At 48.5% G+C, this 25,893-nt stretch overlaps 1 protein-coding gene across 3 annotated transcripts in view; it reads left to right on the top strand.

Moving 5' to 3' along the window:
• The window catches only part of ATN1 (atrophin 1), a 72,964-nt gene that overhangs the window by 11,020 nt on the left and 36,051 nt on the right, over positions 1-25,893 (top strand). For all 3 annotated transcript variants that reach the window (XM_089662935.1, XM_089662936.1, XM_089662934.1), the window contains exons 2-4: positions 16,454-16,621; positions 19,522-19,659; positions 21,914-22,024. In XM_089662935.1, coding sequence (XP_089519061.1) covers positions 16,595-16,621; positions 19,522-19,659; positions 21,914-22,024 — 276 coding nt within the window. In that variant the 5' untranslated portion in view covers positions 16,454-16,594. The remainder of the gene's footprint in view (positions 1-16,453; positions 16,622-19,521; positions 19,660-21,913; positions 22,025-25,893) is intronic.

The raw sequence follows: 25,893 nt of genomic DNA, 5'->3' as shown, positions 1-25,893 counted from the left end.
CACTGACACCAATGATGGGGCACTATTCCTCCCACTGATACAAGACATTATTCCTCCCACTGACACCAATAATGGGGCACTATTCCTCCCACTGATACAAGACATTATTCCTCCCACTGACACCAATAATGGGGCACTATTCCTCCCACTGACACCAATGATGGGGCACTATTCCTCCCACTGACACCAATAATGGGGCACTATTCCTCCCACTGACACCAATGATGGGGCACTATTCCTCCCACTGACACCAATGATGGGGCACTATTCCTCCCACTGACACCAATGATGGGGCACTATTCCTCCCACTGACACCAATGATGGGGCACTATTCCTCCCACTGACACCAATGATGGGGCACTATTCCTCCCACTGACACCAATGATGAGGCACTATTCCTCTCACTGACACCAATGATGGGGCACTATTCCTCCCACTGATACCAATGATGTGGCACTATTCCTCCCACTGATACCAATGATGGGGCACTATTCCTCCCACTGACACCAATGATGGGGCACTATTCCTCCCACTGACACCAATGATGGGGCACTATTCCTCCCACTGACACCAATGATGGGGCACTTTTCCTCCCACTGACACCAATAATGGACTGGTGTGAATGTACAATATATATATGTAAAGCGCTGTGTAAATCGATGGTACCTGTAATAAATAAAAAAAAATAGAACATAAAAATAAAATAATGGGGCACTATACCTCCCACTGGCACTGTTCTGTCTCTCCAATCTAAGCATTGATAGTTGTGATGAGATAGCGATAACTTCAACCTCAGTGACTTCAATGGGAAGTCGCGCCCCATAGACTTCAATGGGAAGTCGCGCCCCATAGACTTCAATGGGAAGTCGCGCCCCATAGACTTCAATGGGAAGTCACCAAGTTGCGCCCCATGGACTTCAGTGGGAAGACGCGCCCCATGGACTTCAGTGGGAAGACGCGCCCCATGGACTTCAGTGGGAAGACGCGCCCCATGGACTTCAGTGGGAAGACGCGCCCCATGGACTTCAGTGGGAAGACGCGCCCCATGGACTTCAGTGGGAAGACGCGCCCCATGGACTTCAGTGGGAAGACGCGCCCCATGGACTTCAGTGGGAAGACGCGCCCCATGGACTTCAGTGGGAAGACGCGCCCCATGGACTTCAGTGGGAAGACGCGCCCCATGGACTTCAGTGGGAAGACGCGCCCCATGGACTTCAATGGGAAGACGCGCCCCATGGACTACAATGGGAAGACGCGCCCCATGGACTTCAGTAGGAAGTCGCATTCCTTAGACTTCTACGGGAAGTTGCATTCCATAGACTTCAATGGGAAGTCGTGCCACATATAATTCAATGAGAAGCCACGCCCTATAGATTTAAATGGGAAGTCACATTCCATAATGGGAAGTCATGCCCTATAGACTTCAATAAGAAGCCACGCCCCATAGACTTCAATTGGAAATTGTGCCCCATAGACTTCAATTAGAGGTTGCGCCCCATAGACTTCAATATGAGGTTGCGCTCCTTAGACTTCAGTGGGTAGTTGCACTCCATAGCCTTCAATGGGAAGTCTCAATGGGAAGTCATGCCCCATAGACCTCAATAGGAGAATGCCTCCCATAGACTTCAATGAGAAAACGCCTTCTACAGACTTCACTGGGAAAACGCCTTTCATAGACTTCAATGCAAAAACTCCTGTCAATACCAATCCTATATGTACACTTATCTCCGCATGCCAATCTACTCTATCATATGAAAGTCTGGAACGCACCGTTACAAACTCGCACAAGACCCTTTTCACAATGGCACTCAAAACAGGGCCTCTGAAGACGCAATGTGGGAGGGGCGAAACGCGTTAGATGGAGATCAGACGTGATTTTCCATTACCATTTCTGGAACTGGCGTCCGGATCGGTGGTTTGAATGCTTTTGTTTATTGTACCTATGTAACTGCAACAAATTTTAAGAGTTTTTAATAAAATGGAATTGCACTCTGTGGCCCCCTTTTGCCATTCCTTTTTTATGCGAGAGAATGCCAGCCTTCTGACCCCAGGAAACGCAGTGGAGCAGAACTGACCGAGTGACACCAGCACTTGAGACCCTATACAATTTCTGTAAGAGTCCACAAGTGTCGGTGAGAGTGGGAACAAAGGGGGGGGGGGGGGGGCAGCGCACAGTCATGGTGGCACTTATGATTTGGAGGAAGAAAGCACCACGGCGCTATAGACTGCGCAATTTGATGACTTTTATTTGCTCGATGTTCACACGGACATTGGCTAATCATTACTGCACAGGGCAGCGCTTTGAGTTGTTTCTTATTTTCTGCGTGTGGATGTCATCTGTGTGAACCACCTCAATGGGAACACAAACGATCTAGCCTGTCATGCGAATCTGTGACTTTCTAAATGAATGCAGAATGTCACGTGTGAACCGGGGCGGCTCCATTCACACCTGGACTTTTTGGGATCGCAGCAGAATTGCTGCGATCGCAGAACACAGGTTCAGGCGCCATTATTTTCAATGGCACGTAAAACACGGTGCTGTTTCGCCATGATTGTCACGTGGCAATCCCTTATGTCATGATTTTTTTTTTTGGTGACAGGTTCTATTCAATGAGACAAGCGGGGTCCAAAAGACCCCAAACGTCTCCCCCGGATTCCACTCAATGTATTGCAATGCAGATCTCATTGCAATACATTACTTCAAGGCTGTGCTAGCCGGGGAAAGGTGACGCAGGAGGAGAGCGGACGTGTGTCTGCCCCCCTTCCTCCGCTCCACCCGCTGGTAATCGCCATGTTGGCCCTGGACCTGCAGATGGGCAAGCAGAGCACAGAGTACATGGCTGGGGGGGGGGGGGGGGCACCGGTATCAGGGGCATGTGGAAGCAATCAGGCAGCACGCCGCCCCACTGCTCCCACCAGGAGTCTGTGCTTGTCAGCTTTACACACAATCCTGGTGGCTGCAGCCACCAGATTTTGTATAACCCCCCCCCAGGTCAATGTACGGACATGGCAGCGAAAGGGTTAACAGGGTCTCCCATGCCTAGGGCAGTAAGGACCGGCCAGTCCTTCACAGCGATCACGAGCCGGTCCCGCCAGTCCCTGATCATTAGTAGTGATGGAGAGCTGTCTGACAAGCCGGTCACTTTGCCGGGAGCGTGTAGCGAGCGCAATCTCAGCACAGAAAGCTCCGCTGTCCATGGAGGCCGTTACAGCGTCCCCGCTTTGCCACCGCACATATGTGTTACATGGTCAGCAAGAGGTTAATCAGCACCAGGGATGGCACTTACATGAATGAGCAGATTCCAAGGAGCAGAGCAGATACCAGCACTGGGGGCACGTGTCATTCCAGTACACTCTGTCCCTGGTGCTGATAATAAAAAAAAAGGATAAAATCACTAAACTTCACATTGAGAGGTAATGCAGCACCGAGCTACTCTGATGTCAACCACTTAAAGTGTTACTAAACCCACAACAGTACAATCAGTCTGTAGATGAAGCAAAGCGTGCTTGTTATACTCACTGTGGAACCTAAGGGGTTAATCCTCTGCATTGTGTAAAAAGGCTGTTTGATCCTGTCTTCTCTGATCCTCCCCTTCTTCTAGTGCCCCCCTCTTATCTCCTGATAAGATATATTGGAGACACACTGCACATGCTCAGTTTGGTGTGCATTGCTAGAGAGGTTTTTTTTTTCTTGGGAGAGTGCATGTGATCAGCACAGGCCCAATCAGCACTGTCCAGACAGAGGTCAAGGGTTCTGCATCTTCCTACAAGTTTTAACCAGTGCTCGGCTAGACAAAGTCACAAGACTGCTATGTACTGCTTATGAGAAAAGGGATTTAGCCGTTTAGATTTACTGAAACAATTGCATTTCCATGTTGTCTGTACTGTGGGAACCAAATATAGTGAATGCGGGGTCCGGGGAGAGCGGATATAGTGAATGCGGGGTTCGGGGAGAGTGAAAATTGTGAATGTGGGGTCCGGGGAGAGCGGATATAGTGAATGCGGGGTTCGGGGAGACCGGATATAGTGAATGCGGGGTCCGGGGAGAGCGGCTATAGTGAATGCGGGGTCCGGGGAGACCAGATATAGTGAATTGGGGGTCCGGGGAGAGCGAATATCGTTAATACAGGGTCTGGGGAGAGCGGATATAGTGAATGCAGAGTGTTCTGTCTCTCCAATCTAAGCATTGCTAGTGTGATCTCTGTAACTTACAGTTGTGATGAGATAGCGATAACTTCAACCTCAGTTGGATACCACAGTCAGTGACTCAATGGGAATTACATCTTGTAGATCTTGTGAAGTTTATTCCATAAACTGAGAAAATCTTCCAACAATGAAATTCCATAGGTCAAAAGAACATAGTGTTTCTTGCTCCATGCCATGAGGCTAGAGCTGCAATGCATTTCTGGGAAAAGAGGGAGGGCTATCCATGCAACACTAACCAAACCAAAGGAAAGGGAGGAGCAGAGACAAAAGACAGAAAACATTTAAAGGCATATGACAGTCATGTGAAACATGACACAGGGTCCGGGGAGAGCGGCTATAGTGAATGCAGGGTCCGGGGAGACCATATATAGTGAATGTGGGGTCCGGGGAGACCATATATAGTGAATGTGGGGTCCGGATATAGTGAATGCGGGGTCCGGGGAGAGAGGATATAGTGAATGCGGGGTCCGGGGAGAGAGGATATGGTGAATGCGGGGTCCGGGGAGAGAGGATATGGTGAATGCGGGGTCCGGGGAGAGCGGATATGGTGAATGCGGGGTCCGGGGAGAGAGGATATGGTGAATGCGGGGTCCTGGGAGACTGGATATGGTGAATGCGGGGTCCGGGGAGAGCGGATCTAGTGAATGCGGGGTCCGGGGAGAGCGGATATGGTGAATGCGGGGTCCGGGGAGAGCGGATATGGTGAGTGCGGGGTCCGGGGAGAGCGGACATAGTGAATGCGGGGTCCGGGTAGAGCGGACATAGTGAATGCGGGGTCCGGGGAGAGCGGACATAGTAATTGCGGGGTCCGGGGAGACCGGATATAGTGAATGCGGGGTCCGGGCAGAGCGGATATAGTGAATGCGGGGTCCGGGGAGAGCGGATATAGTGAATGCGGGGTCAGGGGAGAGCGGATATAGTGAATGCGGGGTCAGGGGAGAGCGGATATAGTGAATGCGGGGTCAGGGGAGAGCGGATATAGTGAATGCGGGGTCAGAGGAGAGCGGATATAGTGAATGCGGGGTCCGGGGAGAGCGGATATAGTGAATGCGGGGTCCGGGGAGAGCGGATATAGTGAATGCGGGGTCAGGGGAGAGAGGATATAGTGAATGCGGGGTCAGAGGAGAGCAGATATAGTGAATGCGGGGTCCGGGGAGAGCAGATATAGTGAATGCAGGTTCGGGAGAGCGGATATAGTGAATGCAGGGTCCAGGGAGAGCGGATATAGTGAATGCGGGGTCCGGGGAGAGAGGATATAGTGAATGCGGGGTCAGGGGAGAGCGGATATAGTGAATGCGGGGTCCGGGGAGAGCGGATATAGTGAATTCAGGGTCCTGGGTTTAGTAACACTTTAACTACTGCAGCATATTTATAGTGTGGTTACTTCCCCAGTGTCTGTTATGAAATGGCATAGTAGGAAGGTCATCATTGGACAGCACGGTTCATAAACACTGTGTACAGAGCTGATCCGAGCAGCCCTGTACCTTGTGATTGCTGTGATGACCATTGTGAGTGCTGTAATCACAAATGTAAACACAGGCTTGTTTACATTGTTGATCCCACCCCTTCCCCTTACAAGGGAGTAAGGAAAGGGAATTTGTTTTTGTGATTGATGAATGGAAAAGCAGCAAAGGAGTCATGGTGAGGGATCTTCACTGACTATGGAGTCGGTTTTTAACTCTTTCACTCCTCTGTTCACCTACAGTGTAAATCTCATCTCCATCCTTTCCCTGTATGTGATCTGTATATTAATCCTTCACCCCCTACTCCTCCTATGTATGGCCTATAAATTAACCCCTTCACCCCCTACTCCTTCCATGTATGGCCAATAAATTAACCCCTTCACCCCCTACTCCTCCCATGCATGGCCTATAAATTAACCCCTTCACCCCCTGCTCCTACGTATGGCCTATAAATTAACCCCTTCACCCCCTACTCCTACGTATGGCCTATAAATTAACCCCTTCAGCCTCTACTACTTCTATGTATGGCCTATAAATTAACTCCTTCACCCCCTACTCCTTCCATGTATGGCCTATAAATTAACCCCTTCACCCCCTACTCCTATGTATGGCCTATAAATTTACCCCTTCACCTCCTCCTCCTATGTATGGCCTATAAATTAACCCCTTCACCCCCTACTCCTTCTATGTACGGCCAATAAATTAACCTCTTTAACCCCTCCTCCTATGTATGGCCTATAAATTAACCTCTTCAACCCCTCCTCCCTTGATTTCTTACCTGTACATTAACCCCTGCACCTCCTCCTCCCTCTATGCATGACCTATACATTAACCCTTTCATCTTCATTCTCCCTCTCAGTATGACCTGTATATTAACCCCTTCACTTCCTACCTCTGTGTCTGACTTGTACATTAACCCTTTCATTTCCATCCTCCTATGTATGACCTGCACATTAACCCTTTCATCTCCATACTCCCGGTAGGTATGACCTGTACAATAACCCCTCACCTCCTCTTCCCTCTGTGTATGACCTATACATTAACCCTTTCATTTCTATCCTCCCTCTGTATATCACATGTACATTAACCCTTTCATCTCCATACTCCCGGTAGGTATGACCTGTACAATAACCCCTCACCTCCTCTTCCCTCTGTGTATGACCTATACATTAACCCTTCCATGTCTATCCTCCCTCTGTATATCACATGTACATTAACCCTTTCATCTTCATACTCCCGGTAGGTATGACCTGTACAATAACCCCTCACCTCCTCTTCCCTTTGTGTATGACCTATACATTAACCCTCTCACCACCCACTCCCTCAGTGTATGACCTGTACATTAACCCCTTCATCTCCATCCTCAGTCTATTTATGACCTGTATATATGCTCCATGTTTTAACCTTTTCAGTGCCGGCATGATTCTTCACTTCCAAAACATTGTGGCAAAAAAGATCTACTTTAGGAAAAAAAGGTCCTAGGGTTTTTAATTAATATGTTATATAACAGAAAGCGATAGAGAGGTTTTTTTTCAAATGTAATGTTTTCTTTCTTTGTGTGGTGCTCTTACTAGGCAAGCTGTATTTGCATGCAGACCGTTGTAGGTAATGCCCACATGTGATGCTGAGCCTCAATAATTGAAAGAACCGAAATCCAATGAATGAAAGGGGCAGGGTCAGGGACAGTCAAGCTGGGGAGGAAAGCGCTAGATGATGTCGGGCGTCCTCCAGCCAGAAAATGAGGCGGGGTCTATTAGACTTGTTGCAGCTTGTAATGCACATTGTGAGAAGCTCACAGTGTGCAGTGAAATCGGAGTAAGCCATTTCAGTCCAGGAGAGGAGACGGTGCAGGCCGGAGGTCAGCACATGGTTGTAGACGCACGGTGGGAGTGACTATTGTAGACGTATATGGCGGGTGATAATAAACAAAAAATGCTTTACGGAGAGATTTTATGCCGGCAATAAAACCATGAAACAGACATTTTTGTAGCCGTAAAACAGAATAACACAATAAAGCGCGGCTGTAAAGCTGAAATGACATTTGTAGAGATGTTCTCGGTGGCTCTTGTTATGCTCTGCGGAGGGCGTTCTGTACATTGCTGGTTTGGGGGCATTGCTCAGTAGAGTGAATTCTGTTTTACAACCGGGCCGCGCCAGAGTGTTATCTCACAACGCCAACAATTCCTGTTTTCAGTGAGAACAATAGAGATCTCAGATAGGGTTTATAGTGTGACTGGGGGGGGGTCATTTCATTAGAAGTCCATTGCGCTAGTTTGGTTGCACTTTCATCTGGACAGCCCATGTTATTCCGTACAGCGGCGTGTTGGGAGAGTGCAAAAACGCACTTTCCCGACACAAAGAAAAACGCGCTGCCCTTCACCAGATGTGCACTGGTGTCATTACTACTTAATGACACCTCCATGTATCTGCAGACGTGCGATTTTCATGAATGACAAACCTCAGCTGCTGCAGCATTTCTGGAAAAGAGTCAGGGACTTTTTTCTGTGTTTTTTGCGCATGAGTTTGCATGTGCTCCCTGTGCCTGTGTGGGTTTCCTCTAGGTTCTCCGGTTTCCTCCCACACTCCAAAAGCATGCTGGTAGGTGAATTGGCCCCTGCCTAAATTGGCCCTAGTATGTGTATGTATGAATGTGAGTTAGGGACCTTAGATTGTACACCCCTTGAGGGTTAGGGACTGATGTCGGTTAACGTATTTTTTGGTTTACGAATGAAATTCCATTGAAAATAATGCCTCGGTTTACAAATTTTTTTCGCATTACGAAGCAAGTTTCCCCAGCATGCATTGCGCCTGGGAGGTTTATAGCGCCGGCCCCGTGCCTTTAAAGTGCACTTTATAAAGAGTTTAGAACAGATAAGACTTTTTTTTAGTTTTTTCTGACCTCCGGAATGGATTAATTGGTTTTCAATGTATTTACGAATTCATTGTTAATCATGTCCCTGTACAGTATTTATGCCTTTAAAGTGCACTTTATAAAGAGTTTTGAACAGATAAAAGACTTTTTTTTTTACTTTTTTCTGACCTCCGGAACGGATTAATTGGTTTTCAATGCATTTATGAATTCATTGTTAATCATGTCTCTGTACAGTATTGATACCATTAAAGTGTACTTTATAAAGAGTTTAGAACAGATAAGACTTTTTTGACTTTTTTCTGACCTCCAGAATGGATTAATTGGTTTTCAATGCACTCCTATGGGAAACCGCGTGCCGGTTACAAATTTTTTGCAATACGAAGCGTCCCGGAGAACGCATTAAATTCGTAAACCATGGTAAGCCTGTATATGTAAAGCACTGCGTAAATTGATGGCATTATATAAGTACCTGTAATAAATAAATAAAATGAGGCAGCCCAATGAAATGAATAGGCTGCCCTACATGCAACGCACAGGAAAGCGCTGAAAAAGCCCAGAAATGCACACACACTTGGTCGCACCTGCCCATACATCTAGGCATATGTATCTAGACATAGGTCTTTATAAGTGTTTAAGTATGGGAAAGTATGGCAGAGCATAGGTGCAGAACATGATATATATGCACAGGCACAATTTGTATGAGAACGGGATGGTACAAAGGTATATGGACGATATGGAGGTGTATAGGCAGAAGATGGTGTCAGGTATGGACATACAGCACAGAGGTGCATGGGCACAGGACAGTATGGAGGTATATGGGCAGAGGATGGTGTGTACGTGTATGGGCAGAAGTATGGAGGTGAATGAGAAGAGGATAGTATGGACATGTCTGGGCAGAGGATGGTATGGAGGTGTATGGAAAGATGATGATATGGAGATGTATGGGAAGAGGACGGTGTGGACATATCTGGGCAGAGGACAATATGGATGTGTGTGGGAAGAGGATGGTATGGAGGTGTATGGGAAGAGGATGGTATGGAGGTGTATGGGAAGAGGATGGTATGGAGGTGTGTGGGAAGAGGATGGTATGGAGGTGTATGCCAAGAGGATGGTATGGAGGTGTGTGGGAAGAGGATGGTATGGAGGTGTGTGGGAAGAGGATAGTATGGAGGTGTATGGGAAGAGGATGGCATGGAGGTGTATGGGAAGAGGATGGTATGGAGGTGTATGGGAAGAGGACAATATGGATGTGTATGGGAAGATGATGGTATGGAGGTGTATGGGAAAATTATGGTATGGACATGTCTGGGCAGAGGACAATATGGATGTGTGTGGGCAGAGGACTGTATGGAGGTCTATGGGCAGAGGATGGTATGGAGGTGTATGGGAAGATGATGGTATGAAGGTGTATGGGAAGAGGATGGTATGGACATGTCTGGGCAGAGGACAATATGATGTGTGTGGGCAGAGGATGGTATGGAGGTGTATGGGAAGAGGATGGTATGGAGGTGTATGGGAAGAGGATGGCATGGAGGTGTATGGGAAGACGATGGTATGGAGGTGTATGGGAAGATGATAGTATGGAGGTGTATGGGAAGACGATGGTATGGAGGTGTATGGGAAGATGATAGTATGGAGGTGTATGGGAAGATGATAGTATGGAGGTGTATGGGAAGACGATGGTATGGACCTGTCTGGGCAGAGGACAATATGGATGTGTCTGGGCAGAGGATGGTATGGAGGTGTATGGGAAGAGGATGGTATGGAGGTGTCACCCTTGGCATCTGTTGAATGTTTATTATCCGTACACAATGGATGAACATAAGGCTGGTCTTTGCAGCTCTTCTCCCCACATCTAAGCAGTGCTTGAATCAGGAAAAGATCAGCGAAGCCTTAATTCAGGGGATTCAGGAGGACACTTTTCTTTATTCTTCTCAGACCAGTGATCACTGGAGAGCTCTGTCCTGTAAGAACCCAATGACTCTGCTATAGGCACTTGTCCCCATCTAAGCATCTAGATGGCTGGGAACTTGCTTTGAGCACCATCACCACTGTGCTTCCACAGCCTCCTTCTTCCAAAAGTCCATGGTGCTCTCTAGACATCTCTGACTTTCCTTCCAGAAATGTAATGATGAGATGCCCATAGCTAAGCATATCACCTGGGCTACTCCATCATCACCTGGGCTACTTAGCTGGGCTATGCCATAGCAGTGATGGTGCCCAAACCAAGTTCCCAGCCACTAATGAGTCATAAAATCCCCGGGACAAGGGACTACGACAGAGTTATTGGGTTCTGAGGAACAGTGATCGCTGATCTGGGAAGAAAAAAGAAAAGTGTCCTCCCAAAGTACATAAGACTCCATTCACATTTGTGAGACTTGCCATGTGACTTTGGTCACAAAATATTGCATGACAAGTTGCAGCTTGTGTATTTCAGTGGATGCCATTCAAATCCAGTGGCGTCCCTAGGAGGGTGCGGGCCACACCGGGTGACACCATCACAGGGGGTGCAGGAGCAGGATGCCGGCACAGTGACATCTTCCCCCGCCCCGGGGTAGCGGTAAAATGAGTATCCCCTAAAGCAACTGTGCATGTGCCGGTTTCAGGCCAAAGAAGCCAATCGCCGGCTCTGTGCTAAAGTCGGAGATCGGCTTCTTCGGCCTGAAACTGGCACATGCACAGTTGCTTCAGGGGATACATATCTTCAAGGGATACTCATTTTACCGCTACACCGTCACCACTCCTTCCTATCTGGAGGGGTGACACCACATGTTACCGTACTGGGTAACACCAACCCTAGGGAAGCCTCTGTTCAAATCTATGCGACTTAAAGTCACAGCGACTTTAAAAAGGTTCCTGCACTACATTATGCGACTTGAGTGTCATAGACTGCAATGTAAACTCTCAAAAGTCACGAGTCGCATCTTAATGTAGTCAATGTAACAGCTGTGCAACAGTCAAAGCCACAGTTAACAGCCAAAGTCGCATTCAAGTCACACCCATCCAAAGTTGCATCAAAGTCGCAATGTAAATCACGTGACTTTGGAGTCACAGAAGTGTGAATGGAACCTAACTACAGAATAATCCAGAACATGCCAGAGCTCCATAGGCCTCCCTTGTGCTCAGGCTGCAAGCAGAAGCCTTAGATGCAGAGTCATGACTGCCAAGTAGAGGAAGAGTTCCTGATGGACTGCTGGGACCTTACAGTGACACACCACCCTGGGGACCATGACGTATAATCCGGCCAGTTCCCCCTCATCCATCCTGAACACCTCAGGAGTCAAGCTTTAGGGGTCCCGTCAGGGGCAGACTGACCATTTGGAAACTCGGGCACTGCCCGAGGGCCTGGGGTCAGTAGGGGGCCCCATGAGATGCCCCTGGTACCTTTTTCATAGGCTTTTTTGAGTTTGGGCAAGGACATAGGGGCCCCATGATCCCCTATTGCCCAGGGGGCCCCATGAGTTGTCAGGCCGCCTCTAGGTCCCATTCACCCTATGTTTTGGCTGCAGCTGTGAACCAAAAAAAAAAAAACACAGCAATGCAATGCGTAAAGAAATGCATGTCAAAAGGTGCATTAGACATTAATGTGCACTAACTTCAGCCCAAGTGGTGTGAATTCAGCCTAAGGGCCCCTATGCACCGCTGCACCATTTTTTCATTGAGCTGATCGAAGGCACATAGATGTACAAATAAGGCAGCTGCACTATTTTTGGCACCACAGTACATTCACATCATGTGTGTTGGTGCTCTGTAGGGTGCGTTTAGTTCTAATGTATATGTGTGTTGTGCCATTCACATGCACATACATGGGGCATTGCAATAATGCGCACTTAAATGTAGGTTTTAACATGCGACATGCAGCACAAAGGTGTGGAGCCAGCCTATGGCGCCATTAACAACCTTCTAGGGTGGTGAGTTGTGGGAACGCATGCATACGCACATTCCTGCAACGCATGTTAGCACAAGGTACCATTCATTATCAATGGCACCCGACAATTTACCCCAACGTGTCTCCAGCATGTGTCAGAGAAATAGTACAAAACCAATTTTTTTGTCCTTTCTGGTGCGTCGGCGGCCCATTCATTTGAAAAGGCTGCAATGCACTTTAAGCCCGGGTTCACATATATGCGGTGCATTGCATGTGATTGGCACAGAAACCGCACCGCATTCCTGTGTGAATCACTTGCCATTTGTGTGCTGTGCAATCGGAGCCGTACATTTTGTATGGCTCTAATAGCACCGCATCCGCACCAAAAAGATGCAGAACCCTTTTTTGGGTCCACACTAGAATCGGAATGCGTGGGTATTTACACCTATGCGATCCGATTCCGCACATTGCACCACGTTTTTCGGACCGCTTTCGGGATGTTGTTAACATACACAATCGCAGCGGTTCGCAGTAATGGGGTGCGATTCTGATGTGCTGTGGAATTTGCAGCGAATTCTGCACCGCTCAAGTGTGAACCCGGGCTTATATGCGTATGTTAGCACAACACAGGTGAGCAGGGAGCTGTGAATGGGCCCTAAGACCGCATTCACACTTTAGCGTTTTCCGAACGCACGCAAAGTTGCACGATTTTGCACGCATTTACGAAAAGGGTGAAAAAATGCCTGTCGCGCTTGCATTGCCTTTCGTTGTCAATGGCACCTCAAGCGCGAAAGACACGCGTTTGTGGTGTGAAAAAAAGCACGCCATAACGCGCGGTCAAAAGATGCGCAATGCGTAACACTCATAAACGTACATGCGCTACTTTGCTGCACATACAGTAGCCCATTGCAATCAATGCGTGCTGCACAAAAAACACGGCGCAATTTTTGCGCATGTTCATGAAATGTAAAACGTGATTGCAGCCACAAAAATAAAATAGACAAATCGCGCTCGGGACAATATAGTGGTAAATGTAATTAATTTGCTGCCATGGAACTACAAGTGAAAGCATGCCCACCGCCGTGCGCGTCGCTCCTACCACCATCATGCCTTCACATGTTCAGTTCCTGGTTACGCATTAATGAATGAACCAGTCTTGCACAGTGAACTCTGCGGCTGAAGGTAAGGTCACATGACTTCCATACCTACTAACACAGGGATCGCACTGTGGCTTAGCCCCGCCCCCCCGAGCAACCACATGACACAAAGTTCACCCTGGGTTCCCGGTGTTCCAGCAGGAGGTGAGAAGGAGAATTGTAAGTACAGAGCGGGGGATGTGCTGCGTACGGCACAATGGGTCGGTGTAGGGTGACGCGTGGACGGGGCGGTTTATGTCCTCAAGGCGTAGAGACGCTCTGGCTTAGGACGGCGCTATCCAGGAATCGCAGAGGGAAAAAAATGTGTTACTTTGTTGCAAAGCCATGAAGCGATCGGTTGGTTTTACCTGCCGTGTATGTCCTTGTCACCATCGGACACAAAGGAAGTCGTCGCTTACATCACGAAAATGTCAAACTTTTTTGCGCACAAATGAGAAAAATGTTAGAGATGAGTGTGCGCACCATTATTATTATTTTTTTTAAATATATTTTATTAGTATAGTTGTCAGATCTCGTATCAATAGCCTTGGAAGGTGGAGGGGGGCGTCTGAGTTTGGGAAAGGAGATAAAAGGCGCGGGGACCCCGATAATTCCTTATATGGTTACTTTGTATCATTGCTGTCATCCAATATCACAGTAATAATATACGATCTCATTCACATGGATGTAAAATACTCGGCATACCGCCTAGGATTGTATGGATCTGTACACCGCTGAGTACTGGTCTATGGGCCCCTCCACACAGTTGCAGATTGCAGCCTGCAAAAACAATAGGAGACAGCTGCATCCGGCACCGTCATTCCAGGCGTATTATACGCCGTATGCATGGAAGGGCTCATTCACACTTGCTTCGACTTCAACACACATTAAAGCGCTTACTGCTTCAGCATGCTTATCTGATGTGTTGTGATGCTTCGGTGAAGCTTGTTTGTCGTTTGAATGACGTTTGGCAGATGCCTTGTGTGTATCTTGATTTTTAATTGGTTTTAAAGGGGCTCAGTAGAACCCGGGCTCAGTCGTACCCCCACTCAGCAGATCCCTAGCTCCTTAGTACCCCTTTTCATCATTGGTGCCCTCGTTCAAGAGATCCCCAGCTTATTAGTACCCTCATACAGCAGATTCTCTGCTCAACAGTACCCCCAGGTCTGTTGATGGCCCACCCAGTAGTATCCCCAGCTCTGCTGATCCCCCGCTTAGTAGTAACTCCAAGCTTTGAAGATCCCCCACTCAGCAGTAACCCCCATCTCTGCTGATCCCCCACTCAGCAGTAACCCCCATCTCTGCTGATCCCCCACTCAGCAGTAACCTCCAGCTCTGATGATCCTCCACTTAGTAGTAACCTCCAGCTCTGATGATCTTCCACTCAGCAGTAACCTCCAGCTCTGATGATCTTCCACTCAGCAGTAACCTCCAGCTCTGATGATCTTCCACTCAGCAGTAACCTCCAGCTCTGATGATCCTCCACTTAGTAGTAACCTCCAGCTCTGATGATCCTCCACTTAGTAGTAACCTCCAGCTCTGATGATCTTCCACTCAGCAGTAACCTCCAGCTCTGATGATCTTCCACTTAGTAGTAACCCCAAGCTCTGAAGATCCCCCACTCAGTAGTAACCCCCAACTCTGCTGATCCCCCACTCAGTAGTACCCCCAGATTTGCAGATTCCTGGCTCAGTAGTAACCCCTAGCTCTGCTGATCCCCCGCTTACTAATAACACCCAGTTCTGAAGATCCCGCACTCAGTAGTAACCCCCATCTCTGCTGATCCCCCACTCAGTAGTAACCCCCATCTCTGCTGATCCCCCACTCAGCAGTAACCTCCAGCTCTGATCATCTTCCACTTAGTAGTAACACCCAGCTCTGAAGATCCCCCACTCAGTAGTAGCCCCCAGCTCTGCTGATCCCCTGCTTAGCAGTAACCCCCAGCTCTGATGATCCCCCACGCAGCAGTAACCCCCAGCTCTGATGAACCCCACTAAGCAGTAACCCCCAGCTCTGATGATCCCCCACGCAGCAGTAACCCCCAGCTCTGATGAACCCCACTAAGCAGCAACCCCCAGCTCTGATGATCCCCCACTCAGCAGTAACCCCCAGCTCTGATGATCCCCCACTCAGCAGTAACCCCCAGCTCTGAAGATCCTCCACTCAGTAGTAACCTCCAGCTCTGATGATCCTCCACTGCTGCTCCGGGTTGACATGTCAATATCAACAATGTATAAGCATCTGTTGTACAAGGACCCAACTGGTCGGCGCTGCTGCTCCTGACCAATGGTGTTGATTTACTAAAGGCAAATAGACTGTGCACTTTGCAAAATGCAGTTGCACTCTTCCAAGAGATGTTGCTCCAGAGCTTAGTAAATGAGGTAAAGATTTACTTCGCAAAGAATGCCCAATCACGTGCAAGGAAAATGAAAAATAAAAAACAGCATTTTTGCTTGCACACGATTGGATGATGGAAGTCATTTACTAAGCTCTGAAGCGACTGCACTTTGCGGTTTATTTGCCTTTAGTAAATCAATCCCACTGAGCGTTGTCACCGTAGGACAGGAAGCGCGTTATTGGCAGGTGAAAATAAAATAAAAAAAAAAAGCCTGGAAAAAAAGGAAACTAATGCAGCCACCACCACATCTCAGGACCAGTAATAAATGAAATATGTTACATTTCTGTTCTTGGATTTTAAATATGTTTTAACTCCGAATAGGAATATTAGGCTCACTAACCTTTCTGTGCTGTGTGACCGAGCCGTGTAAATCTCAGGACTGGATGGACAGAAATGCAAATCCTGTGGCAACTCCCTCATATGTATTTCAGCTGTGCCTGTATTTTTCATTCTAAAGATTCTAATTTAATAATTGTCCTGAAAACAAAATCTACTTCTTTCTCTTCTCAGGTAGGCGTTTCCTGACCAGATATTGGTCCCCGCCCCCAAACTCCTTTTCCTCAAGCAGCCTGGCCGGTGGGGCGCGGGTCTGTGGGGGCAATTTACGTTATCTAATCCCGTAGAAGAAATGGGGCCCCTCCACCCTACAATATGAAAACCCGACAGAACAAAGACTCGGTGAGTGCTTGCATACTTTGCATTGATCTGTTGTTCTAGAAGAAGAAGCTGCTCACATGATAGGATCGCTTTTTATTTGGACCTTTGGACGAATATTCTACTGTATAATTTGTATTGTGAATTTCAGGGGCGTCCCTAGGGTTGGTGTCACCCGGTGCGCTAACACTTGGTGACACCCCCACCGACGATCCCTGCAGAATGGATCGGATCTGTGGATTGAGCATAATGGATCGGAGTCTGATCCATTATGCTCCCCAATCCGCAGATCCGATCCATCCTGTGGGGATCGTCGGCATGCAACCTATACGGGGTGACGCCGGACCCGTTCCACGAAAAGGTAAGTTGTAAAGCAAGCTGCCGATCCCCGCAGGATGGATCGGATCTGCAGATTGAGCATAATGGATTGGAGTCCGATCCATTATGCTCCCCAGTCCGCAGATCCGATCCATCCTGCGGGGATCGTCGGCATGCAACCTATACGGGGCAACACCGGACCCGCTCCACGAAAAGGTAAGTTGTACAGCAAGCCGACGATTCCCGCAGGATGGATTGGATCTGCGGACTGGGGAGCATAATGGATCAGAGTCCGATCCATTATGCTCAATCCGCAGATCCGATCCATTCTGCGGGGATTGTCGGCATGCAACCTATACGGGGTGACACCGGACCCGCTCCGCGAAAAGGTAAGTTGTAAAGCAAGCCGACGATTCCCGCAGGATGGATCGGATCTACAGATTGAGCATAATGGATTGGAGTCCGATCCATTATGCTCCCCAATCCGCAGATCCGATCCATCCTGCGGGGATCGTCGGCATGCAACCTATACAGGGCAACACCGGACCCGCTCCACGAAAAGGTAAGTTGTAAAGAAAGCCGACGATTCCCGCAGGATGGAATGGATCTGCGGATTGGGGAGCATAATGGATCAGAGTCCGATCCATTATGCTCAATCCGCAGATCCGATCCATCCTGCGGGGATCGTCAGCTTGCTTTACAACTTACCTTTTCAAGGAGCAGGTCTGGTGTCACCCGGTGTGGCGTGGACCCCCCGCACCTGCCTAGGGACACCACTGGTCAATTTAAACATCAGACACATTAAAACACCTGCATTTGATGTATAGGTATCAGGGACGGACTGACCATTTGGAAACTCGGGCACTGCCCGGGGGCCCGGTGTCAGTAGGGGGCCCCATGAGATGCCCCTGGTACCTTTTTCATAGGTTTTTTTGAGTTTGGGCAAGGACACAGGGGCCCCATGATCCCCTATTGCCCGGGGGCCCCATGAGTTGTCAGTCTGCCCCTGATAGGTATAAAGCTTGTCTCTAATGATATGCTTCAGTCAGGCATACAGAGAACGCTGAGTGGTAAAGTGAACCTGTCATCAATCACAAATGCACCATTAGGGCTCATGTACACTGCAGCTGATAAACTGACGTTCAGGAGCTTTTCTGCATTTTTTTCAGCAGCCCCTGAACTCTCCCTGATTGATGACAGGTTCACTTTATAGAGTTCTCTGTATGCCTGACTGAAGCATGTCATTAGAGACAAGCTTTATACCTATCAGGGGCACACTGACAACTCATGGGGCCCCCGGGCAATAGGGGATCATGGGGCCCCTGTGTCCTTGCTCAAACTCAAAAAAACCCATGAAAAAGATGCCAGGGGCATCTCATGGGGCCCCCTACTGACCCCGGGCCCTCGGGCAGCGCCCGAGTTTCCAAATGGTCAGTCCACCCCTGGTCCCAATACACTTCCTGTCCTATGGTGACAACGCTGATCCTCCACAGATACAGTCCAATGACCGAATGTTGTCATTATAGAATAAGTAGTCTTTCTGGAAGGATCACCATGAAAAAAAGGAAAAATCCCAAAGAAAAAAAAAAAAAAGAAAGAAAACTAGCAGAGTCATCACATGTAAGGATTGGTAATGTATTCCATTTCTGGTCCTGGGTTTACACAATTTAAAATGTTTGTTTGGCCAAAATGAATACAAAATCACATTTAGTGTCATCCTTTGTCTGCCAGTAACCCAATGAGCTCTGAATTTCCTGTAAGGAGCTGACAACGCTGCCACACTGCACTGAAATCCCAAGCAGTGTTGTCAGCCCCGCCCAGTTCTCCTTGTGCTGGACTACAGACCATCTCCCCAATAGGTTATGTAGTCCGGCAGGGGAAATCTCAGGCAGGGCTGACAACACTTCTTGGGATTTCAGTGCAGCAGAGGCAGCGTTGACAGCTCACCGGATATCTGGCATATCAGCAGTATTTTTAGAAAGAGAAAACATGGGGAATATGCATGTACCCAGGGCCGGACTGACCATTTGAGCACTCGGGCACTGCCCGAGGGCCCGGGGTCAGTAGGGGGCCCCATGAGATGCCCCTGGTACCTTTCATTGGTTTTTTTATAGGCTTTTGTGGGTGTGGGCGAAAAATTTACTGCATTTTTGGTGCAGTAAATAACTACTGCGCCAGAAACACACCTCCCTATTGAAATGAATAAAAAACGCATCGCAAACATGGCAAAACGCACCCGCAGTTGCGGTTTTGGTGCTTTTTTTGAGTCACATCCTATTTTTGCAGGTGCAGGCTGATGTCTGGCAGCCACAAACCGCAGCAAAAACGCATATTTTTTGCCATGCTTTTGCAATGGAGAAGTGTGAACGCAGCTTTATAAACATAAACATACACAATCGATTTCTCCTTCATTCAACTAAAATGAACACAGGAGTCCAATGTGAATGAGGCCTAAAGGGTCGACATTCCTTTCAAGGTCACTGGGAGGCCGGAATCTGAATAAATAATTCCTGCGATATTTTATTATATTAAGATATAAGATCTGTAATACAGCTAACCGCCATTTCTTCCCGTCTTCTTTCTGCTCGGTCTACGCCGCCATGAAGATGTCGATGAGGAGCGGAAGGAAAAAGGAGAGCGTGGGCCCACGGGAGGAACGGAGAGCGCGGGGGAGGGCGTCCCCGGGTGCCATCAGCACATCCAGCAGTGACAGCAAGTGTGAGAAGGGCCGACCACCTGCGAAGGTGAGAAAGACCAACAAAGGGCCTCATTCAGTGTCGCCCCTAGCAACCAGATCCATTGTTTCACCCTGTAACCTGCATAAGCAGAAGGGTGGGAATTTTGTTGCTATGGGGGATGTAGACAGTTCCTAAAGCCAATCTGGATGCTATAGGTGATGCAGACTGTTTCCTGAAGTGTTTGGATCTAGTTGCTATAGGTGACACAGACTGTTTCCTGAAGTGTTTGTATCCGGTTGCTATGGGTGACGCAGACTGTTTCCTGAAGTGTTTGGATCCGGTTGCTATAGGTGAAGCAGACTGTGTTCTGAAGTGTTTGGATTCGGTTGCTATAGGTGACGCAGACTGTTTTCTGAAGTGTTTGGATCTGGTTGCTACAGGCGATGCAGACCGCTCCTGTAGCTTTTTTGATCTGGTTGCTATGGGTGATGCAGAGAGTTCCTGAAGTGTTTGGATCTGGATGCTATGGGTGATGTAGACAGTTCCTGAAGAGTTTGGATCTGGTTGCTACAGGCAACACAGACTGCTCCTGTAGCTTTTGGATCTGGATGCTATGGGTGATGCAGAGAGTTCCTGAAGTGTTTGGATCTGGATGCTATGGGTGATGTAGACAGTTCCTGAAGCATTTGGATCTGGTTGCTATGGGCGACGCTGACCACTTCTTTAGCTTTTGGATCTGGTTGGTATGGTTTATGTAGACAGGTCCTGAAGCGTTTGGATCTGGCTGCTATGGGCAATGCACACAGTTCCTGAAGCATTTGTATCTAGTTGCTATACATGATGTAGACAGTTTCTGAAGCATTTGGATCTGGTTGCTATGGGTGATGTTTGCTATGGGCAATACAGACAGTTTCTAAAGAGTTTGGATCTGGTTGCTATGGGTCATGTAGACAGTTCCTGAAGCTTTTGGATCTGGTTGCTATGGGTGATGCAGACAGTTTCTGAAGCGTTTGGATCTGGTTGCTATGGGCAATACAGACAGTTTCTAAAGAGTTTGGATCTGGTTGCTATGGGTGATGTAGACAGTTTCTGAAGCATTTGGATCTGGTTGCTATGGGTGATGTAGACAGTTCCTAAAGCGTTTGGATCTGGTTGCTATGGGTCATGTAGACAGTTCCTGAAGCATTTAGATCTGATTGCTATGGGCGATGCAGACAGTTCCTGAAGCATTTGGATCTGGTTGCCACGGGTGACGTAGACTGCTTCGTAGCTTTTGATCTGGTTGCTATGGGTGATGCAAAATGTATCCTGAAGCGTGTGGATCTGTTTGATATGGGCGATGTAGACTGTTCCTGAAGTGATTGGATCTGGTTGCTGTGGGCGATGTAGACTGTTCCTGTAGGTTTTGGATCTGGTTGCTGTGGGCGATGTAGACTGTTCCTGTAGGTTTTGGATCTGGTTGCTGTGGGTGATGTAGACAGTTCCTGAAGTGATTGGATCTGGTTGCCATGGGCAACATTTCCTAAAGTGTTTGGGCTTTTTTTCGGGGGCATCTGGGGCCGGTCTGTGGATTCTTACAGCCATATTCATCATGTGACATAACAGCGGGTGAATATTTCTGCGTTTCTAACCGTCTATGTAGCGGTTACCTTTGGTGAGGGACGGTGATTGCCCCTGGATGCCGGAGTGCACATCCGGGGTGACCATTTGTCCCTAACCACAGAATCTGCTGATTATTGCGACTGGAATTTGCAGAGCGGCCCATGTGAATGAGGTCCAAGGTGATGAGTAGTAAGCTGATGAGATTACATCTTGTACTAGCTATTACTCGAATGAAATGAGATCCGGTTGCCATGGGTTATGAAGTTTTGCACATCAGTATTTCTCTTTGCGGTTCCTTGTCATATAAAGTAAAGGGGGATTCTATAGAAAATAATTAGTGATCCTCCACATTTAGGGTTCCTTCACACATGCAGACAGGGGGCGGTAAAACCAGGTGGATGAGCCAAGGTTTTACTGGCCTCCCCAACCACCCTCCTGAATGAGGCTGAGGACTGAACACAAGCCGTGGCCGCAATACTGTGGCTCATGGCTGCAGCAAAAATAAACAGCATGTTTCTTTCAGTGGACGTTACCACCATCAAATGAGACCCGTGCAAATCTATGCAATGCGTGTCATTGCGGCACGGCGGTGCGACATTTACAGGGTTAACTCACCGCCTGCCAAATGTCTTCGAAAAAGCGATCCACCATCGCTTTTTAGAGGGGGCCACAAAATGTGAACAACCCCTAATCTTTTTTTTTTTCCCCCTCCAAACAGAAGGGCCGCATGGACGACTCTGTCCCGAAGAGCAGTAAAAGGGAAAGGGTGAAAGATTCATCCGAGAGTGAAGGTGAAGCTGGGAAAACCCAGAAGAAAGCCAAGATGGAGGTGAGAGACGCCAAAATCATCAGCATTCTCATCTGTGGTTAGGACACATAGGCCCGTGCCTTTACACATAGGGTCTGGCTGGTCGTCTCGCTTGAATTTTATCTTCCCCCAACCCCCCAACTTCACTGAAGATTTCCCACAACAAAGATGGCAGCTGGACATTCAGCTATGACGAGGTCCCTGTCCCTGCTTATTTAGGGCTCAATTACATATGCTGTGCCCCAGGGCTGCTGTTAGAAACCAAGGGGCCCCATGCAGCCAAGCTGACAGGCCCCCCTCCCACCCAAAAAAACCCCACAGTTTACTATGCTTCCGTTATGAATGAACACAGTGAGTGATCAGTACTGATCACTCATTGTGTTCATTCAGGAAAGGAAGGGGCTGGTAAATGTGACATTTTTACTAAACCCTCCCCCCGCCACTCTCCATCCTGAGGGATCCTATTGTGTGCTTGCAGGTGCAGGTGGGAAGGAGAGGAGGGAAGGAGAGGAGAGAATCCGGCAGTACTGCAGGCGTGGGGACCCACACAGAGGGCCTGGGCAGCAGGTGGAAATGTATGGTGCAGAGGCAGGGTGATGGGGAGGGGGGGGGGCAATTACTGGAACCGATCCACCGCACGGCTCTCTCGGCAGCAGCTCACAGCCAGCAGGAGGGAGAGGCGAAGAAGCCAGCTTTCAGCTGCTGCAGAGAAAGCCATACAGGGGATCGGTTCCAGTAATTGCCCTTGCCATGCCGATCATCCTTCCTGCCCACATCTGATTCACCCAGCTGCCACGGCTCCCCTGCTGGCCTGGGCCCCATACAAGAGGACTAGGGGTACCCCCTTATCCACGGCCCTGCTGTGCCCTCTGAAGCGCAATCTGTGCATTTCAAAAGCGGTGAGGAGGCGTTACATTACCTCCTTTCCACCTGCACCAGCTTGCCAGTTGTAGGTAGGTTGTAGGGGGGGTCCCCCAATTTTAAGTTTAATGGGTCGCGTTCGGCGGGAGTTACAGTCCCCCGAGTGCGACAGTGGGGATTTTTTTTTTCCATGCCACGATGCAAAGTGCCACGGCATATGTACACCCCCTTCTGCTGCCTTTGTAGCTTATGGAGGAGTAGACGGAGACACAGGCAGCAATAAAAACTGGACAGGGGTTCAAATCCCTCTCCACTCCAAAACTAAAGATAAAAAAGTTTTGCCTTTAGAGACACACTAAGTTACAAAATATTGAACGTGTACCTATTTTTTATGCGGTGCAACAGAACACAGGGCATGTGAGTTGTGGGTGTGATGCAGTGTAGGTGTGTTGCTCACTACTGTAAGGGCTAGTTTACACGTGCATCAAGATGTGGCATTGCTCATGCTTTATTAAAGCGCTTTGAATGCCAATCAAAGCACCTCTTACGAAATAAAATGGTAAGCTTACAGTCCCGTTCACACTGTTGTGCTTGCTTTGCTTTGCATCGCTTCAAAAATAATACCCCGTGTCACTTTCTTGGTGCTTCAAAGCGTCTTCAAAGACTCCATAGAGGTCTATGACAACGCTCGCTTACAGCACCTGCAGCATTTGAGAGGCTTTTATTCAGCTTTAGCTTCGCTTTGTTTTGGAGGTATTACAGGTATGAGATATCCCAGAATGCACTGGGAAACCAGAAAGATGTCCTCAGCAGTCACTTCCGGTTCATGAGTATGTATTCTGGAAGTGTCTGGTGCAGATGTCACATCTGGTGTGCGGAGTGGAGCAGCAGGAAGGTGAGCGGGGTCCGGACCAGAGCAGAGCAACTAGCAGATGGCACACTTAGTTTGCAACATGGGAATGCTATAGCAGAAGGTGAGCGGGGACCGGAGAGAGAGGACTGTGTGGCGAAGGATCAGCAGAACTGGCAGACCAGAGCAGGAGAGACTAGCAATGTCACATGTAGTGTACAGAGTGGGAGAAAAATAAACAGGGAAGTGAGCAGGGACCAGAGAGAGAGGAGGATCAGCAGAGGTGGGGGTTACTGCTGAGTGGGGGATCAGCAGAGCTGAGAGTATTACTGAGAAGGGAATCAGCAGAGCTGGGAGTTACGACTGAGCAGGAGATCAGCAGAACTGGGGGCTACTATTGAGTGGGGGATCAGCAGAGCTAGAGGTTACCACTGGGTGGGGGATCAGCAGAGCTGGGAGCTACTACTGAGCTGGGGATCAGCAAAGCTGGGGGTACTACTAAGTGGGCATCAGCAGAGCTGGGAGTCAATACTGAGTGGGGGATCAGCAGAGCAGGGGGGGTTACTACTGAGTGAGGGATCAGCAGAGCAGGGGTTCAGCAAAGCAGGGGGATATTACTGAGCCAGGGATCTGCAAAGCTGGGGGTACTACTAAGTGGGCATCAGCAGAGCTGGGGGTTACTACTGAGTGGGGGATCAGCAGAGCTGGGGGTTACTACTGTATGGGGGATCAGCAGAGCAGGGGGATACTACTGAGCCAGGGATCAGCAAAGCTGGGGTCCTACTAAGTGGGCATCAGCAGAGCTGGGGGTCACTACTGAGTGGCGGATCAGCAGAGTGGGAGGTTACTACTGAACGAAGGATAAGCATAGCAGGGGGATACTTCTGAGCCAGGGATCAGAAAAGCTGGGGGTACTACTAAGTGGGCATCAACAGAGCTGGGGTTCACTACTGAGTGGGGGATCAGCAGAGCAGGGGGGTTACTACTGAGTGAGGGATCAGCAGAGCTGGGGGTTACTACTGTATGGGGGATCAGCAAAGCAGGGGGATTTTAGTGAGCCGGGGATCAGCAAAGCTGGGGGTCACTACTGAGTGGGGATTAGCAGAGCAGGGGGGTTACTACTAAGTGGGGGAATCAGCAGAGCTGGGGGTTACTACTGTATGGGGGATCAGCAGAGCAGGGGGATACTACTGAACCAGGGATCAGCAAAGCTGGGGGCCCTACTAAGTGGGCATCAGCAGAGCTGGGGGTCACTACTGAGTGATGGATCAGCAGAGTGGGGGATTACTACTGAATGGGGGATAAGCAGAGCAGGGGGATACTTCTGAGCCAGGGATCAGCAAAGCTGGGGGTACTACTGAGTGGGGCATCAACAGAGCTGGGAGTACTACTAAGCAGGGGATCTGCTGAACAAGGGTACTAATAAGCTGGGAATCTGCTGAACCAGGGTACCAATGCTATACAGTTGACTAAGGCGTTAGGGATCTGCTGAGCGAGGGCACTACCGATCTGGGACCCTTTTAAAACAAATAGAAAATAAACAAACACACAGGGAATCTGAAGAGCTTCATTAAAGCTTTAAAAAAGCATCACAGAAGCATCAAAAACACAACAAAAAATCATTTTGAAGCGGTAGGCGGAAGTCAAAGCAAATGTAAATGAGCCCTAACAATACATAGAGGTTTCATTAGAAGTGCATGGCACCCAACCATGGGATGTGTGTTGTGGTTGTACACCAATGTAGGGGTACGTCATTCACAAACCTGTATAGTGCGCATGGTTCAATACCATTTCTCTGCCCTGACATCTGGTGAATGCCCACTGGGCATTAGCAATGTCTTCTTTTAGGCTTGGTTCACACTAACTGCGATCTCATCCAATATCAAGTGCAATTATGTATTACAGCTGCAGTGCAACAATGTGTTTTTGATGCATTTTTTTGCGTTTTTCATACTACTGCAATTTCTGGAGGAGGAGAATTGTTGGGGGAAAAAAATCACATTGGAATTGAATAAAAAAGGAGTGTAGTTTGCATTTTTGATGAGTTTCCATTGCAGTCTATGGGGCACAAAATCTCATTGCATCACACCAATGTAGCACAGGACCCTTCCCCAAAGTTGCATCACAGTTGTGTTTCATTATTGTGAACAGGCACCGTTGAAATAAATGTAATTTCCAT

This window comes from Staurois parvus, unplaced genomic scaffold (assembly GCF_062004578.1).
Source record: "Staurois parvus isolate SC_StPar_1 unplaced genomic scaffold, SC_StPar_1.0 ptg001590l, whole genome shotgun sequence".
In the NCBI taxonomy this organism is placed as follows: domain Eukaryota; kingdom Metazoa; phylum Chordata; class Amphibia; order Anura; family Ranidae; genus Staurois; species Staurois parvus.
Note: the sequence above shows the minus strand (reverse complement) of the source record. Positions and strands in the feature narration are given on the sequence as shown.